The sequence below is a fragment of the Brachyistius frenatus genome, unplaced genomic scaffold (genome assembly GCF_029030835.1).
Source record: "Brachyistius frenatus isolate BFR_SWC_R1_liver_20210118 unplaced genomic scaffold, ASM2903083v1 Contig_24, whole genome shotgun sequence".
In the NCBI taxonomy this organism is placed as follows: domain Eukaryota; kingdom Metazoa; phylum Chordata; class Actinopteri; family Embiotocidae; genus Brachyistius; species Brachyistius frenatus.
In genome coordinates this window covers 1,169,464-1,188,093 of record NW_027210623.1, presented here as the reverse complement: position 1 = coordinate 1,188,093, position 18,630 = coordinate 1,169,464, and the positions used below count along the sequence as shown (strand labels likewise).

Here is an 18,630-nt window from a genome sequence, read left to right as displayed (position 1 = left end):
TTTTACCGTGAATGAAAAACAACTGGGCATCACGATTATATGCAGGAGCTCGACACGGTTGTTGTTGTTTTACATTAAAAGCTGTACTCCCTGACCACAAACTATCATTGATACTGTAACGACTGACAAATGACATGAAGCATCACCTTTAATAAAATTAAATTACATTCAATGTGCCTTTTCATGAGAAATCCATTTTCCTGGTTAAACTGACAGAGCTCATTTCATGTTCACAGATTTCCCTAAAGGTGAGGACTTGGGTTTCCTCAGTACAAATGGTAACAGTTCAACTACATTATGTACAGGAGACCTCATTAATGGAAGCATGTGTGTATAGTATGTCAGATCCAGATGTGCTCGGTTAATCTTCACACACTGAGGATACTAACATTGCTCTAAGTATTGCTTAAGCATCAGTATTTTGCTGAATTTGATTAATAAAAAAAATGCATGCAATGGCATCATTTAAAAAACTGATTGAGGAGCACTGCTTAGTGTCTGTCACAAAAGAAGAGAGTCCAATTTGATACGCTATAAACAAAGTCCTTGGCGTTTGTAATGTATTCCCACTCCTGTAAACAAAGACAAGTCTTCTGTGTAAGAGTCCCGAAACTGTGTTAGAGGGGCAGAATGCCTAATTAGTTTCTTCGATAAACATCTCGGGTGAAGAGTTTGTTTATACCAAGCGACAGCAAAAGAAAAAAAGAAAAGTAGCAAAATCAAAACACAGGTCGACCTCGAAGTTCAGGTGTGAGTCAACGGGGCTCTTTTAGATCACTCCATTACAAGGCAGTTATCAAATGACAAAACTCAACAGTCAATGTACAGTACATGATCTCTACTGTCATAACTTACAACCTTTAGCAAATCAACAGCAGCTCAGGAAAATGCCATGATTTTTTTCTCTTTGTATTATGTTACATTATGCAGAATTATTTCATTAGTTGCAATGTCTCTTTTTCAAAATAGTCCATGACATTGAGGATGCACCTGATAAATTCTTAAACGTATTGATGTTCAAACTACTTTGTCGAGAGAGACCTCGATCGCAAAGGAAGGTCTGAATGTTTTTAATGAGTTTCAGCTGTACGAGTTTCCATTCAAAGAATGTCATTGGCCTGATGTCTTTTCCCATAATCCACTGCCCGGTCGCCCTGAATGTCCCGATCATCGTCGTCTGAAAAAAATAAAAAGAAAGCAACACAAACATTAGAGATTACAACACTTATAAAAGAACTTGATGTCATGCTGCAACCATACTGTTTCCACAGAAAGAAAACTGATATTTCTGCCGATAGTTATTGTAGTGTATGAACGATTTATACAACAGCTTGATTCCAATCTGTTACAGTGTACATGCATAAAAAAATAATAATCATATACAGTAGGCTCTGAACATATTTTATCATTGAAAATAATGAAACCATTACTGTATGTTCAAATGTTGACTTTAAGCTTTAAAGGATGTTTATCGAGAAGATGCATCTAATTTCAGGACGAAAAATATGTCTATCTAGAATATTAGTTTGCTTGTTGGTCATTGCAACAACAAAGACATCCTAAACTTTTTACTGAAATCAGAAAAAATATTACACATGCCCGTATATGACAGATAAAAAAGATAAAAATGACAAACACAGCCACACATTGATAACTGTGATGTCATGATTGAAATAATGTATTTCTTTGATTGATTAAAACCAACAGAATTTTTTTTTTAAAGCAGTAGTGGAGCACAGGTATCAAATATTGAAATTGAAATTTAAGAAGCAGTAAAACATTTGTCAGGAAACAAAAACAACACAGAGCAAAACATAGGCATGCATTTCCATACTTCAAGGAGAACACGGACACATTCAGGAACACAGTGAGCTATATATATATATATATCTACTGGTCTAGATGTGGGTCAGATGTTTGGTGAGCACAGACAGGTGGTTTAGCTAAAAAGACGCACAGACAATACTAGATGGCAACTGAATTACTCTCACAGAACCGTAAGTTCCCGGGTCTCATTTGTCTCGTGTGCCTAATAAGACATGTCTAACAATAAGAGCTACTCATCCTGAACTGCATACATGGCAGTCCTGATTTGACCCTGAAGGTATTTTTGTCATAATTCTGTGTTTATGATGCTTTCAAGGACCAAACTCAGGGTACTGTGAGCTACTCGGGACAAATGCAGTGGGGCAGCAGCAGGACAGGGGTGGAGGGAGGGATCAAGGGAGGAATGGTGGATACACATCTGGACAGGCAGTCCAGTCCCCCGGCCTGGCTCACCTTGAACGTCTTCCTCCCCACCATCACCATCCTCTTCCTCATTGTAGGCCAGCTCGGCCTGCTTGTCGGCCTCATACTCACCCACGTTCCCATCATCCCCATTGTAGTCCGCTAGCTTAGAGCCGTGTTGCGGATCTACTGGGGACTCGTTCTCATCAAAGAACCGGCCTGCAGGAGGCAGAGAAGGGCCTCATCAGGAAGGGAGGGAAGCGAAGGCAGTTGTCGGGAGACAGAGAGGTGAAATACCGCATAATGAATGCATGAAGGAGTAAGTGATTGCATGAAGAGGATGACAAAAGAGAGGGAGGATGAGGTGAATAGATGGTAGCAGGTTTTATTTTGAAGACAAGAGCTTCTGAAGGGGAAAGAGAAGTCAATCATGGACTTGAACGCAGAGAGCCAGGTTGCCTTGTAATGAGGGACTGTTGAAAGTCTGGAAAGCTCTGAGTGCTAATTGAGTTAGTGGTTGAATCATCTGTACAGTCTAATCAGTTATATAGGAAAAACCCTGCAGTGAATCCACTCTCATGTTTAGTTTTTGTTGGTGCTGTGAGAATTGATTTGAAAGGCCTCAGATAAGAAATGAAGTTTGCCGTTTTAGCTGCATTGTACAAAGTGTGTCCACTTGTAGGGGGACAATATCACAAACACCTCCATCCAGTGCAACTTCAGATAATACGAGGCTATTTTAACTATAAATGATATTTATATGCTATAAAACCAGCAAACATTTATAAAATTAGAAACGAGAAAAAAACACTCATGAAATATGTATGATATGTAAATAAACTTCAACTGAAATTGTGTTGTTTTGCTGCAATCTCTTTCATACAAGAGTCTGAGGCATGCAGTGTTTGCTCCCATCTCGACCCACACAGATTTGAAATGGCACGGCTGATCGTGACAGGACTGGGCGGGACTGAGATGCACCGAGCCAGGCGGGGGCTTTACAATGATGGAGTCTAGTGAGCTCCCAGCACTGGCAAAAATGAGACATCTGGTGGGTGTTGGGTGTTAATTTGCCATAATATGATGCAAGTAAAGAAAAGAAAAAAAAAAAAAAAAAAAAAAAAAGGTCTACTGATGAGAGGAAAAACAAAATGAAAACATCGGTGCACTGATTTTTTTTTTCTTCTTTAAACTGCAGACGGTGGGATGGATGTGAGCAAGATGAGAGAAAAGAACATTTAAATATGGAGGAGAAGGAGGGAGAAAAGGCAGCAGAGCAGAGCAGAAGCCAGGCAGCAGGAAAGGCTCATCTGGGAGCCAGGTGTGTGTCATTTGTCTCCTCTCCTCTGCAACCGAGCCCTGTCTCTACTCTCTGACAGTGCTCCTACCCACATTCAGACAGGACTACATCCATAGACTCAGACATTTTAGCGGTCACGAAAAGGTGTTATGGTGAATTGGTGGAGTATCCAGTTAACCGTGGGCAAAATTCCCACAGGTGGCACTACAGCAAATAGTAATATGCTCTCTGTGTTAACACACAACACAGAGCTGGAAGCACAAAGACAGAACAAACACGAACTGCTGTAATTTTACTTTTTTTTAATAATTTTTTTTATACTTCATTTTTCACAAAATACACATTCCAACTACTTCTTCCATGTCCATTTATGGTATTCACATTTTCAAAATGCGTGAAAAGAACTTACTTTGGCGGTGGTGCATGGGCTCTGCTGGACCTTGGTCTTTGGCGTGGTGAGGCTGGATGGGGTTGGGCACCTGGGCAGGGTTGGGCGGCAGAGGAATCCTCTTCAAATGTTCGCTGTCACCCTTGACATTATCAGGAGCTGACAAGAAGAAAGACAATTTCAACATAACTAATTAACAATCAAGAGCAGATGATTGGCTTTAAACATTGATTATGACCTGGTGTTCTTAAATCAGTGTTGTAAACCTACTGTTCTTTAAAATAATGCCTGAAGTTTTAAAAGATGTCAGACATGACTGAGAGGAAAGCAGAGAAACTGCCAACAAATCATGTACCAACATAACAGTTCTCTGCTTCACTGAAAAGTGAATGAAACATAATTGAAAGCATCAAATCGTCAAGGCTGTGTTTCAGCGAAGCCTGACACCTAATTACCACGTCTAAAGGCATAAAAAGACAAATATAATTAATACCAGTTAACTGGGTGTGGTGCACACTGTACCTCGAAGTTGTCTTTTCTGTTCTCCGAGCTCGTCCGCCTTGATACCTGCCTTGTTGTCTTCTTCAAACACTATCGGTTTGTCTGCCTGTTTGAGGATTCCTGGGGGTGCAATCACTGCTGCTCGGCCCTCGACCCTGTCCTGCTGGAGTCTGGGCTGGTCTAGCGACAGGTCCTGTCCCCCGGGACCATCAGCTGCCCCGAGTCCCGGTCCAGCACCAGCTCCCACAACCATATCAGGGGTCTCATCGTGCTTCTGAGTGATGGCTGGTTTCTTCAAGGCTATAGGTGAGTGGCAAAGGGAGAAAGGTCAGAAAGAAAAATGGACTTGACAGGTTTTAATGGTTTACTTGCCACAAGTACAGAAACTCGGGGTATTTTGAACAACGGCTACAGAAAAGCTGTTTTTTTTTTTAGACTTCATGTTCAGTGACATAAGTGAGTGGCATTTCCTGATCCAGCGACAGCGCTATTCACAGCAGTAAGTGTATGAAAGTCACACTGGTCAGTTATTTTCTCCAGCTTTTTGTTTCAGTTTCAAAATATTTAACTGGTAAACTGATGTCTTTGTACAGACTGAATTTAATTCTCTCATACATATGAGACCATATATAAAACCTAAATCTGTCTATATGCTGGCATTACAATAGCTTTTATTATTGCTTTACTGCCTGACAAATAAGTCCAAATGTCATTATGATTGAAGATACAGCTACAGAATCTTTTGTCTTCAATTCCCTTTTTTTTTTGCCAAACTTAGAAACTGCTCTTGAAAAATTTCAGTTTGATGCTTACCAAATTGTAGTTCATCGATTTTTCCCACTTCGCTGTCTTCAATCCCGGGCATGCCAGCATCACTGCCAGGCTTCCCCATCTCATCTGTAACAGAGCACAAGGAAGGAGACTCAAATTAAAACATTAAAACGGATCCCTCACACACAGTTACATAACTTAAACCAACTGTGCAATAAATCCCATTTAAATGAATTTCTGAATATATGAAAGATCTATACGAGCAATTGGTGCATGTAAATTTTCTTTGAGCAATGAAATTCCACATTTAGAAAATGTGCATGGCAATAAAACGTAGAACAGTCTGGACAGTGCATGCTTGGGTTGACACATCCACTGTACCTTTCAGAACAGACTGCCTGTCATGCTGGTGAGTGGCCACCGTGTGGCGCTCTCCAACCATGTCCACGCCAGGTGCTCCCTCTGCATGTTTACCTGCCACTCCACCCTTGTGGCCATCCATTACACTCTGAGGAATTATCAAAGGTGAATGAGAGAAAGGAGCATATGGGAAATAAAGCAGAAGACACTTTGTTTAATGAATATGAAAGCTCTAACAGAAATACAGGCACACTAAAAGTAATCTAGTTTGGCTGCTACTGAGTACATCTGTGTTAAAAATCCAGAACTAATGAATAAATGCAATGTGTGCAAGAGGGCTAGAGGCTATCATGCACAGCCTTTCATCATTTACTAAAGAGTCACTAGAATAGCTGCTGTACCGTTTGTTGAGATGTATTAATACTAACCTGTCTGAGCTTTGAAGCCTCTTCCTCCAGGGTCTTTTTTGTTTCTTCATACTCCTCTTTCAGTTGTGCAATCTGACGTCCACACTGTAAACTAGTTAACACGTATTTAACTTTTTATTACCTGCAGAATCTGGGAGTCTTTCAGCACACTATGAAACTGCTTTGTGCAAATAGACAAAAAAGTATAAAAGCCTTAAAAAGCCAATGTAAAATATCACCACCAAAAATCACCATAAAAACAGGGAACTATGAAAACATGACTTAATATCATCTAATTATCATATTCAATTGAAAAACCACTAACTATAAGAATGGCTACTTTGAGAAGCAAAAAATTTCATTTTAGAAGGTGTTTAGACTTCATGTCACAGTGGGCATACTTGCACAGGCAGTCATTAAGATAGAAAGAGTTAAAGTACCTCTCATACTCCAGCTTTCTTTCCAAGGTAGTGCCATTTTTCTTCACTTCTCTTAGCTGCTCTTCCTGCTTCATGAACTCTTGCTTCAGCTCCGTCAGCTGCTCTGTTTGCAGAAACACCAACAAGCACCGACACACACATACACACAATATTTAAGAGACCTTTAATTATTGTCAGTTAAATGAACTGCAAGGTTTTCTGAAGCGATTTTTTTATGATTAAATATCCTCTAATGAGGGGTTTTGCCAGTGTGGCTCAGAGCGCCCTCTGTTGGCCAGGCGAGGCTGAAGTCTTACCTTTCAGCCTCTGTGTCTCTGTCATCTGCGCTGTGACATCACCCTGCAGCTTCATCTGTGATGAGAGGAGAAAACACATTTAGGATTCATATCCGCTGACGGTCAGCTTCATAGATTTTTGACTCTTGTACACCTAAAACCAGTTCAACTAAAGTTAATTAACATTGGCAACAGATGCACTGATTACCAGACCTGTCATTAACACAAGGAAAGGAGGGGGAACCAGTTAGTCTTGTTTTTCCCTGTCTTTCACAGCACAAACAGGTGCAACTCTACACCATTTTACTTTGGACTGGTACTTCGAGGTATTAGACGTCAATCCAGTGCCTGGAAAAATCCAGTATTTCACTGAACAGTAGAAATACCTTTGTAACATGTAGAAAGCACCAGAACAGAGGTCGACAGTTCATTCATAGCTGGTTTATGCTCTTTTAAGGCAGGCTTTTCTTGGTCATTTTACTTTTACCCAGTAGCCAGGAAAATAGAATCCCCTGTTCACTGTAGTGAAATCCAATGCGAGAGCTCGGTGATAAACCGCACTGATGTGAGACTTGACTCACTCAAACTGTTGGCTGCCCTATATTTTGTGTTTTACGCAAACTTTCAGTTGTATGCTTAAACTTTTGAAGGCAGGGAGGGAGCAGGAAAGTTAAGGAGGGAAACTTTAGACTTTAAAGTGACAGCACAATCTTTTAAGTACCAAACACTCCAACTTAAAGATGTAATTTCATCACACACAAAAAACAGCAGCTATGGTTATCTTGAGTAACTTTTTTGAGATGGCGACATGTTTTAAAGCAAAGAAAAGCATTGATGAGTCCATAAAAGCTCCCAGCCTCATCAGGTTACATAAATGAATCTCAAGATAGAGAAAACAGACACAATTTGAGGCAGAGATTTGAGAAGGGGGAAAACCTTTTGCTTCCTTTAGGTAAAATTGCATCTGGACCATACTGAGCACATCAATGGGCAGAGATAAAGTGGATTATGCCGCATAGATTTCTATGGATACACTTCCCCCCCAAAAAAACGCGTCACCATTGGAGTCCATGACTGAGATGTAATGGACTGAGACAGCAGGCAGTGCGGTGAGAGTGGACAGGAAATATAGCATCTGTGTCAACTACTGTTGAGAGTAAAGCTCCATCCTGTTTCACCCTCACCAGCGGCTAATGGCTTCCCTGTGGCGCCTGCTGAAATTGGTTCTTCGGAGAGACATGACCAGACCGCATGAAGGACTGTATGCTGGCATGATTGCACTTTATGTGTACAAGACTATATATACTGTGGAGTGTGTGGAGGCCATTTAAGACCCAACTGTCAGTTTTCTCTGCATTGCAGGCCTCTCTCTGTACTGTATGTCTCACACTACTCTGTTGAATCAGGGTTGGGCTGTTGACAAAAGAGAGGAGTGGAACAACTTCTATTCAACACCTGCGTACGGAAACAAAGCCGGATCCTGAAAGTTATGTACTATCAAGAAACCAAGGCAGTCAGACTCTTCTTTATTCCACACTTCACTACCAATACGCTCCTTAACAACAACAACAAAATCTAAACCATTGTCAAATTTCTTTCCTTATACACACTTGAATTGCTTAAATTGTTTGGCAGTGTTAACAATTTTGCTGCCAAGAGGTATTTTCCTGTGAAAGATTATTCATAAATGTGTCATAAAAACATAAACTGGTTTATTTTGTAGAGGATGAAACAGTGTGTGCTTCACAAGAATCTTAACAGAAGGCAAAATGTTGCAGGGCCATGATTTAGCCATATTTGATCTGGCCACAGGAGAGGGATTTCACAAAGTAATCTGTATGAAAAACCATTTGAAAAATGAGGTTGCCTCTTGTTGAATTATCCATTAAAAGGTTTTTCTTTCAAACAAGTGTTCATTTTTATTTCATTTATTTATTTATTTATTTGCTTGTTTTCTGATGCTGTGTACGTGTCTATGAATGGTCCTTTCTAAGCAGCGTTATCTTAAAGGTCACTAAGTAATTACCAGTTACTCCACTTGAAAAACTGCGAGGATGTTTTATGCGTTGCGGAGGACATCTTATCAGCAAATGCTGAGCACAGCAAGACATGTTACTCATGACCCTCCCCCAACCTGATACTCCTTCAAAATATACTGGTGTGGATCTAAAGTATACAAGCCATTCGTTATTAATAACTTTGCCTATTGAGGATCAAACCTGTCTGGAGTAAAGTCATTTTCTACATTTAGTTAAAATGACATCTCACAACTCCTCATGTCTAATCGTGTGCCAGTTAATGGATGGATACTGCATTCATTCAGTGCCGGTCAGTCAGCCCAGCAGTGCTTTGACTACGACACTAAACCACATACTGGATAAACATTGGTTTAAAAAATGTATGTCTTTCTACTAGATATAAATAAGAAAAGCCGGATGCAAATTAGGGAAAACTTCACCCTCATCTGTTGTCCAAAGGTTTCCCAGGGCCGCTGGATACACACCAAAGTTCAGACGCTGCTCAGCTGGGACATAAAAGGCAGTGAAATACTGGCCCGGGCCACTGCACGGTACAAGAGGTGGGAACAGCCCTGTGAAGCATGTCGATGTGCCACTCGCAGTGTGAATACATAAATTCCCCAAAATGTACTGATAAAATAAATCACTAAAAGAACAACTCAATATAAGTAAGCAGAGTTCAATTTGCTTTTCTTTGTGAATTAAATTATGGCTGAAATTGACCGTGTTAAGTGGAAGTTGGGAGCGATGTGGGGAAAGGTGAAGCTGAACTGAAGGCTAACAGTGGAAACCAAAACAACTATATTTTAAATTGAACAAAGATCCGTTGTGTGTGAAATTTAGATAAGACTCCCTTTATTATAGTTTTGAAACGAGGCTTGACCAGTAGCAGCAGATACATCACCAGTGTCCCAACGTATGCTGCAAATCCAACATTGATTAATAATTACAAAAATGTCACCCACACCTAATTTCATTTGAAAAGGCTTATGGGTACTGTGAGATAACATTGTTCCAGCTTTCTCTTCTGAAAGGCATATTGAGGAAGCTACGAGCTGGTAAAACTCGGGTGAAATCATCGGAGGTGGGTGAAACTGTGGATTAAATGAATTCCCTTTCAAGGACAAGTTATCTGCCGCTTAATACAAGACTAATCGGGACAAACCGTTGATCCTCTTCTTACCTTCCCTCTAAAGTAGAAAAATATAATGCTTCAACTGGTGTAGAGTAGGGAGGTTACAGCAATACAATGGAGCTACTGTGATGAGACTATATTTGGTGCTATGGATTAGGTTACTGTAACATTATATTTTACTATTTGCATTAGTTACTTGTCTAAACACACCTGGCTTGTTTGAAGACCAGCAAACCTTTGCCATTTTGGCAGAGTCACTATTTACTCTCATCACAAACAGTGTCACAGAATTAATACAGTGACAATAAGTCTAATAAAACTACTTAAAGATATGAGGATGTGTACTGTCAGCACCTGAGAATGGTTTATTGGTTTATTCAGAGGGTTTGTTCCAGGGCCCACATGACATTTACCCTCTGACCACTTCTCGGTGTCAGTGAGCATTGCACCACGGACACGCCACTAACCCCCTCACCCAGGTTGGTTTCACAAAGTAAAAAGCAAAGCATACCTTTTCATCGGTGCACTTTTTAATGAGCGCCTCTCGGGCCTGCAGCTTGCCCTCCAGGACGCTGTGGTCTCCATCCTTCTGGTCGATCTGCTTCCTGTGCGTCTCCACCTGCACCATCAGCTCCGAGTTCCGCTTCTCCAACCGGCTGCGCGCCGCGTCCGTGCGCTTCACCTGCGTCTGCACCTCCGCCAGCTCGTCCAGCAAGCGGCCGTGCTTGTTGGACACCGTCCAGTAGTTGAAAGACAGTATGGCGATGATCACCATCAAGAAGATGAGGATAAAGGACGGGAGGCGGCCTCCTCGTCGGTTTGCACCAAACCCAACCATTTCAAAAACAAAAGTCTAAACGTCACTTCAGGTTGTTACCGCAACCTACTTGATCTCAACGAGACTTATTCTCCCGGTGTGAAACACATCCGTCTACGTGACATGCCGTGTGTGTATGCGGCAACCGTTTCGGAAAGGCTACACGGGACAGTCATGAATGATCAAAGGCTTGTCACATTTCTACCGATCTTCACTCTCCTTCCTCCTTCCGCACACCGGACATCTTCTCTGCAATTCGTCCAATGTTAGTGGGTGAAATACGCCCGCGGGGACGTGGCCTAGCTCAGCTGGCAACGTTAAACACAGCAGAGACGAGACGAGACGAGAGACGTGGACAGCGACACGGCGCCGTGGCACTGACGAGGGCTAATAAACCACACAGCTAGCGCTGTAACGTTAGCCCTCCGCTAGCCGCGAGCGGCTCTCCGGTAATTTATGCGGCACCGCGCGCACCGACGCTCCTCTTATCACACAAATCACCGTCAAACCGGGACCACCGGCGATGCGGGATCGTGAACCGACGTCAGTCGTTAGCTCCTATTAACGTCCGGCGAACCACCACGCTAGTTAGCAGCCGGAGAAACGAGAACATCGTGCAGCTTTCGTCAGAGAAAAGTGTCGTCTCTTCTTGCAGAGGACGGATGTAGTCCTCGTAATGCAACTAAGCGGGTCCCAGTAAACGCTACGGACACAGGCTTTGTGCCATATTGTCCACGATACGCTGCCACCAAACATCACATCTGCGCTGGCTGAAGCTAGCGGATAACACTGCGCGCCACTTCCGGTTTTTGCTACCAAAATAAAGTCCGACTCTCGCGTGTAGCAGCGTGGCATTAGTTTCTCCAGCTTTTATTGACCCATACGAGCACGTTTGTCTGGTGGAGATTTAAGGTCCTGTACTCATGTATACTTACGACCTGAGGGCCGGGAGCACGTGGCTGACACGAAGAAATCTTTACATTTACAATAAGGGTTTCAGTATTTAGCCTATTTATGTTCAGTGAAAATTAAATGTGTTTTGTTTTTGTGTAGTAAAAAAGAAAATGTCATTTTAAAAGGAATAGCAGCATTGGAAGCAACTATTTGTGGTTGTAATCTAGTCCCAAACCACAACCTGTCTTCATGCCATAAATGGCATTTAAGATTACGAACATACCAGTTTACTTTTTTTTTTTTTTTTTCAAAGATGATTAACATCAAGTTCCATTTACTGTAGGTAACCTAGTGGCATTCAGCAACTGGAAAGTCCACTGAATACTTTAGATATGCGCCATGCAAATAATTTACTAGAGAGTGAAAGGCTGCCAAATTAAAGCTCACATAATGACAGACCTGCTTTTCCACTTCAAAGCTTTCCTGGCATGATGAAGAGTAGTCACTGGGTATTAAACAATGCTTACAACTACAACATCACTAGCCTCATGCAAAAAAACACATACTATCAGCTTTACCAAATGTATATTTATAGTAATGTCATTGCATTGCCCAGTGTTTCTGTTATTTTGGCCAGCCCTGATTGAGGTTTAGATTTAGAGGATGCTCTAAATGTTAACGCCTGCAGACTGACAAAGATAATCCAGGAACATTCACTGAAGAAAGGATACTACCAGCAATATAGAAACGCATATTTTATTGTAACACTGATAAGAATTGTAACACAATGAGGTAAGTTAAATAATCCACATCTGGGATGTTCTTGAACCACAAAATATTCACCACCCTATCAGTAACAATTCCACAAAGTCTGCAAACAATGGCTAGTAATGCCCCGTCGGTTCAGTTCACAGTTTAATACAAACATATTTTTCTCTGTTTCTTATGAGGACAAGAGGAATACTGATAACACAATCTCCTTTGTCTTTCAGTCGCAGATCCAAACTTACCAGTTGTTTATTCTTTTTTAAGAGATGAAACTCAGTAGAAAAGATCCCCTGAGGGAGAAACATTCTTTTGTTTTTCTGATGAGAAAGAAGCCACTACAGACACTGGCAGGCTCAGTCTGAGTTTGCTACCATTTTTGCTGATGACTTGGCACGGTCTCACAGGGCACTAGGAAATACAGCATGACAGCGTTTCAGTTGCTCTGTACTGCAGTCACACTGTGCATAAAATGATCTCACGATGCCTGAAGAGTTATTAATTACTCTACAGACATCAGCTGCACGTGACAGCGTGTCTGCAACACCAGCACCGTGCAATGCCCTAAAGAGTTTCGACCCGAGTTCTTTTTGCCAGAGCGGTCAGAGAATAGTTTCTCTGTACTCAAGGCTCTGTTCAGAGGAGGGGGAGCCCAGTGGGTTGGTGGAGGCGCTGGTTGTTTGTGGGAGATGTTTTGGACGGCGCATGGAAGGGGACGGGGATGAACTCAACGCACCGCAGCTCTGGAGGTGAAGATCTTCGTGGCCACGCTTCCTGGGACTGCCGATGATACGCTGGGTCATCACCTGGCAGAACAAAATGGCCAAGAATCAGAGACATGTTGCCACTTACTATTTTTTGCATTTCACTCATGTGAGCTGAAATAGTTTGAGTCAATACAATTTTCCACAAATGTCATCAGCACACATGCTGTTTGCAAAATTCCAGTTAAATGTATTTACTGCCACACTTTACTGTGGTGCAATATAATTCTAAATAACTGAACTATCACTCACAGTTCTTTTACATTACAGATAAATGATAACAATAAAACTGGTATTTTTCAGTGCTACTGTGGTTTTATGTTCTCTGTTCTCATTACAAATGACTCCTGTTCTGTCATGCTGATTTATTTTCTATAAAAGAAAGTCTATGTTGTGAATTTTCTTTTGATTAAGATAAAGAAATCTACGAGTATACATCATTACCAGTCTAACCACCTCAATTTATAAACACAAGTACAAGTTTGAGCTGTCAACAGCTAACAGCTTTAATTTAATAAATCCAAGGCGGGAGGGAGAACAGCTGAACAGAACAGTCTGTGGATATGGTGGAGACGGAATGGTTGTGGTGGTCGATTAGAGCAGATATGATCTTGTGGCTTTGAGCAAACACAACATTGTCAAAGTATGCAGGCACAGGTCATACTAGTTTAGATGTAAGCAGGGGTGGTGGGTGTGAGTATCAAGGGGAGTAGTTCTGGGACACCAGGACTGCTGTTGAGCCTTCCAGAGGTGTCGTGAGCCGAATTCAAAGTAACAGCCATGAAGGGAGGTATCTCGCATCCTGTGAGTTATTGGGACGTTCGGTAGGTGAGGACAGGTAGTAATATTGAGTCAGACAGTCTACCCTGGCGGAGTTCTGCTGCATTAACATGGCACTTTGTGTATACGTTAAAACGGATTATTATTGGATAATAATTATTACCAACTTATTCTAAAGAATAAACTCTTGAAAATAAGGTGGACTTTTGTCTAGTTGTATCCTCAAGCCAAATTAAAATTTCTCGCCCCACTGTCAGTAAACATCCAAACCTGCCAAAAGTCTCCCTAATTTCCCATCCCTCTGTTTTCTGGTTTGTAAAGGGAATTACAGTCTCACAGGGCCTCTAACATGCTGTTGAACTCAGATCAATTTGATCATAGCTCACCACTGACCATCAATAGCAGAGGAAGGTCTACAGTTTTCTAAGTTACATTGAACAATCATGGGGCTATTATTCTGTCCAACTCAGTTACCTGGTCTATGACATTGGCACTAAAGATGGCCTCTTCCATGTGTTTCTCATCCGACTTAATGACACACTTGATGTTGTTGACGACCTGCTGGACTTCAGGAGGTAGACTGCAGCTCGAGTGCTCCAGGAACTTGGCCACTAATATTTTGGTGTCTTTGTACATCTTAAGGTCGGCCAGCGAGTGCGGGCGTTCGTGGGAGGAGTGTGTGTGGAGAGATCGGGGTTTGAGGTGGATGTCAACTTTCCTGCCCTCCTTCTGCTGCTTCCTGACACATATATGACTGGGTTTAGCTCCAACTACTTCTGTTGAAAGGTCTCTTGGCTCTGAAGGTAAAACAGAGAAAAACTGTCAAAACACATTGAATAACATGTAGTTCTTAAAAACAAGGCAAATTCTACTGGAGTCGGTGCTTCAGGTGAAGAGTGTCGTAGCCATATGAATGTATTTATATGAAATAACAGTGACGCTATCCTGTGGAAACCATGTACCTCCAAAAGGAAAACGTTTCATGAGCTAGGAAAAGCATGCCTATTTTCAGCTTTGTGACATTGCCTTTTTTTTTTCTTTTTTTTTTCCAGATAATTACTTTTGAAGTTAGTTAATTAAATAAATCTTTATTCAACCATTACAAAATCACAACATTTGAAGATACTACATGGTTTGCACTGGACAGTGACAATATATACCGATTGTGTCAGTAAGTTTTGATAAGTTAGATCGTGCAAGATGTGCCGTTTGTCCTTAAATCGTTTTGACAAACTCGGACGTAAAAGTTGTGTAGCAGCAGATAAAAAAATTGTACGAGTCTAATATCCCCACCTTCACGGGAATTCATAAATTGTATGTTCCTACCCTGTTCTGGTGATGTATGAGCTGAATCTTCAGCAGCAGGATTATTTCCAGACGCGCAGACACAATTTTCTCCTGTAGAGGGAGACAAAAAACGTAATATGGACCAAGAAAGCAGGTACGAGCTGAGACGTTCAGTGAGCCAGCATTTGTGACAATAATGCCTATTATTTTATCAGTTATTTTCTTGATCAACTGATCCTTTGTTTAGTCTCAAATGTCTTATCCTTTTAACAGTCAAAAATCCTGTCGTAGTATCTGGAGCCAAAAGATTTGCCATAACCGTCATTAATTACATGGTGTCTATAAGCTGTAGTGTAAACCTTGCATATCATATTTTCCACACTTACTTCCTGTCGTGGTGGAGCATGAGATAGGGTCACTGGTGGAACGGACAATGCGTGCCAGTTTACGGTACCTCCTGGCTGCTCGGAGAACCCGAGGCCTCTCTGAGGGTGAGTGGCCACTTTGGGCTGAGGTAGAGGGGGGTTGTGATGTGGAGGAGGGTGACCAAACACTGAAACACAGCCTGGGGCCGCGTGGCCTGGTGGGAGGGGAAGGGGAAGGAGAAGGAGCCAAAGGGCTGATAGCTGAAGTTCCACCAGAGGAAGCCACAGAGGTGGGGGAGCAAGGCTGAGGCGGTGGAGGGATAGTGACGGGGAGTGTGAGCTTGCGGTTCATCATTCGTGCTTTAATGAGGGAGTGTGTTGATGCTTTAGGTGGGTCCTCTGGCAAATGTTTTGCTGAGGCCAGCTCGTCACTTATGTGCATTGCAGCCCTGAATTCCTCACATGGATGCATGTTCTCCGTTGAATCCTCCTGGTCCAGATTGCTAAAATTTTCTGAGGACCAGTCCGGAGAGCGTTCCAGTGACTCCTGGGTGTGTGAAGACTCACTGTATCCAGTATCACTAGGCCGGGCGTCAGTGTTAGGCAAGCCACGATGGCAACGTGAGGGGTCACGCAAACAGAGTTCCAGGCTGGTGCAGCTCCCGTCAGTGGGGGCAGCGTGGAGTGGGCCGTAGGGAGAGGAGTCAGAGCCCTGGACCTCCAGGGAGCACAAGTCCTCTGAGGAGCAAGTCTGGTCTGGATCAGCCACCTCTGACACCATCAGTGACACGCTGTCCACCGAGGCTGAAAATAAAGGATAAGATATTGTTACCGTGAGTAGACAAAGACATTCGACAACCAGCTGAAATGTTCACTGCAATTTTTGCAACTGTCTTTACCCTGATTGCTGAGTCCTGCAGTAGTGTTTCTGTCACACAGACTGGACTCTGTGGCCTGCTGCTCTATGCTAGTAGTGACCTGTAAACAAGAAATTATTATTGGAGATGGAGAACATACCTGCACTGCTGAATAAATATGGATATTCTGTATGGACTATGTGTATTGCATAAAAGCTGTGCAGCAGCAAACCACTCATCAATACTACTGACTGGTCAGTAGAGGGCTCTATGAGACCACAACATACTAATAGTAACTTAAAGCAGGAATACCAGTGTAGCAAACTACAGTATCATGCAGAGTTGAACAAGTAACTTAAATCATATTCATTAAAGCCCTCTTCATGATACAGAATGTATATGACATGTATATGTTTACATAACTTGAGTCTCTTCTGCTCTCTGACTGTTCTCTCACACAACCAATCGATCACCGCCTGCTTCCATTCGTTTTTTCCAGAACCTGCTGCTAATCTATTTCAGGTGAAAACACCTGTAGGACACTGTTTAAAATAGGTGTGACGAGAACAATGGAATTAACATAATGGAAGAGTAGATTAAAAGCCTAAGATGTTAAATGATGTTGAGAATATAATAGAAGATAAAAGGATTTGCTTGCACGAGACAAGTTATTTTTAGCTGTGAACAATGAGATGCAGCAAAGCCCCAGTTTGAAAAAAGCTCAGATCACTTCAACATGACAGTCAAGCCACTCAGTAAGTCTGAAACAGCAGATGATACGCAGCGTAAAACTACCTGCGATTTCTGACTTACAGACTTTGACAAGCAGCATCCTGAAATGTAGTCATGAGATAAAAACTTTTCCCAATGAATATGAAATACATATAGTAGCAATACTATTATGATACATCAGAAATAGACACATTTAGACCCACAATTTACAACTGAACATCTGACAAATCACATGGCTGGTTGAATTCACATTTTAGTCAGACCTGTGGTCTATAAAAATGTATTATTCACACATCCGACTTTCAAGATTCCGGTTATTAACCTTGAAATCCACCTGCCTTTTCATTAAAATTTACATCATTTAAATGTTTAATTAAAGCACTGCATTTTTAAAAGCAGTCTACCTTTGATTATCTGCTAATACCATTTTTTTTTTAAATGACACGTTAAAATAATATTAAATCCTGAGAAAACCTGGTGAATTGAAGATTTTACTGCCACTGCACATTTAGGAAATATGTCCCATGCTCGATTGCTTTTACAAACGGCTTCATATACTGTTGCTTAAAGGACAGAGTTGGTGGTTTTTCCTCACCTGGCTTGCGGGAGTTTGACCCACCACAGACTCATATGGAGGAGGCAGGTCGGTTGGGTACAGGGTCCCTGGGCTGTTGATCGGCACCCCATAGATGGCACTGAAGGGGGAATGGGGAAAATCCAGATGTAGTCCTCTGTTGGGGACATGAAGGTAGATATTCAATAAGAAAATCCTATTTCAAATGACTGTAATACAAAGAGTGAAGTGTCCTCTTATCCAATCACACAATGTTGAGTGTTTAAGAAGCTGGCAGCCAGTGTAGATATCAAAATAACATATTATCTATTAAGACATTAGGAAATAAAAGAAAGAATGACATCCTCTTGTCTCCAACCCTCCACTTCAGACAATATATATGTATATCGGTGCTATATTATTCTGTGTGTACCACCACTGTTTCATAGGGTGCCAATTAAGAATAAGCAGCCATGCGTGTGGTCATATCTTTTAATTACAACCCCATTCTCCTCTAAAGTGGCAGAGCATGAAATACGACCTGAGAGTTTCCACCAATCATTGGAGCCATGATGATGTCATGACACATCTCTGGCCCTGAGCAGGGACACCATAAATGCTTCCTCTGCCTTGTATATATTTATGGCATAATTGACAAACAGATGTGGCTTCCTGCCAAGTGGCTACGACAGCGGCACTCTCCCTGGTAAGTCTGAGAAAATGGAGGGACGATGGGGGAGAGGAGGGTCAACGGATCTGCCACAGCAGCTGAGAATCACAGATGTCCCAGCTGCTTAACGGAGGGAAACGCTCTGAGCTGACCACGGATGGTAATAACACATGTGATGGTCGCAGTGAGACGGTAAACAGACACACGTCACTGCTGCTGAATATGATGGTTTGGTCTTTGGATGCTTCTGTTAATATTCAACAGCTCACAGGATTCTTGGCTGCTTTACAGGAGTCTACATGATATATATATGTTTAACCTG

At 41.9% G+C, this 18,630-nt stretch overlaps 2 protein-coding genes across 4 annotated transcripts in view; both read right to left on the bottom strand.

Moving 5' to 3' along the window:
• Nucleotides 1-130: 130 nt before the first annotated feature.
• golm2 (golgi membrane protein 2) lies at nt 131-11,420 on the bottom strand. 2 transcript variants are annotated; one of them, XM_069697659.1, is made up of 10 exons: nt 10,336-11,420; nt 6,693-6,747; nt 6,397-6,499; nt 5,978-6,068; nt 5,571-5,697; nt 5,232-5,315; nt 4,440-4,718; nt 3,939-4,076; nt 2,281-2,448; nt 131-1,177 (listed from the first exon to the last, which is right to left on the bottom strand). In XM_069697659.1, the coding sequence occupies exons 1-10, from the start codon at nt 10,660-10,662 to the stop codon at nt 1,101-1,103; spliced, it is 1,449 nt and encodes a 482-aa protein (XP_069553760.1). In that variant the 5' UTR covers nt 10,663-11,420; the 3' UTR covers nt 131-1,100. The 2 variants fall into 2 exon arrangements, with proteins under 2 accessions (XP_069553760.1, XP_069553761.1); XM_069697660.1 differs by lacking the exon at nt 2,281-2,448.
• Nucleotides 11,421-12,277: 857 nt separating this feature from the next.
• The window catches only part of fam189a1 (family with sequence similarity 189 member A1), an 87,758-nt gene continuing 81,405 nt past the window's right edge, over nt 12,278-18,630 (bottom strand). For both annotated transcript variants that reach the window (XM_069697651.1, XM_069697652.1), the window contains exons 7-12: nt 17,681-17,816; nt 16,396-16,474; nt 15,518-16,300; nt 15,171-15,242; nt 14,319-14,641; nt 12,278-13,106 (exon numbers count right to left, since the gene is read on the bottom strand). In XM_069697651.1, the coding sequence (XP_069553752.1) occupies nt 12,903-13,106; nt 14,319-14,641; nt 15,171-15,242; nt 15,518-16,300; nt 16,396-16,474; nt 17,681-17,816 (1,597 nt within the window). In that variant the 3' untranslated portion in view covers nt 12,278-12,902. The remainder of the gene's footprint in view (nt 13,107-14,318; nt 14,642-15,170; nt 15,243-15,517; nt 16,301-16,395; nt 16,475-17,680; nt 17,817-18,630) is intronic.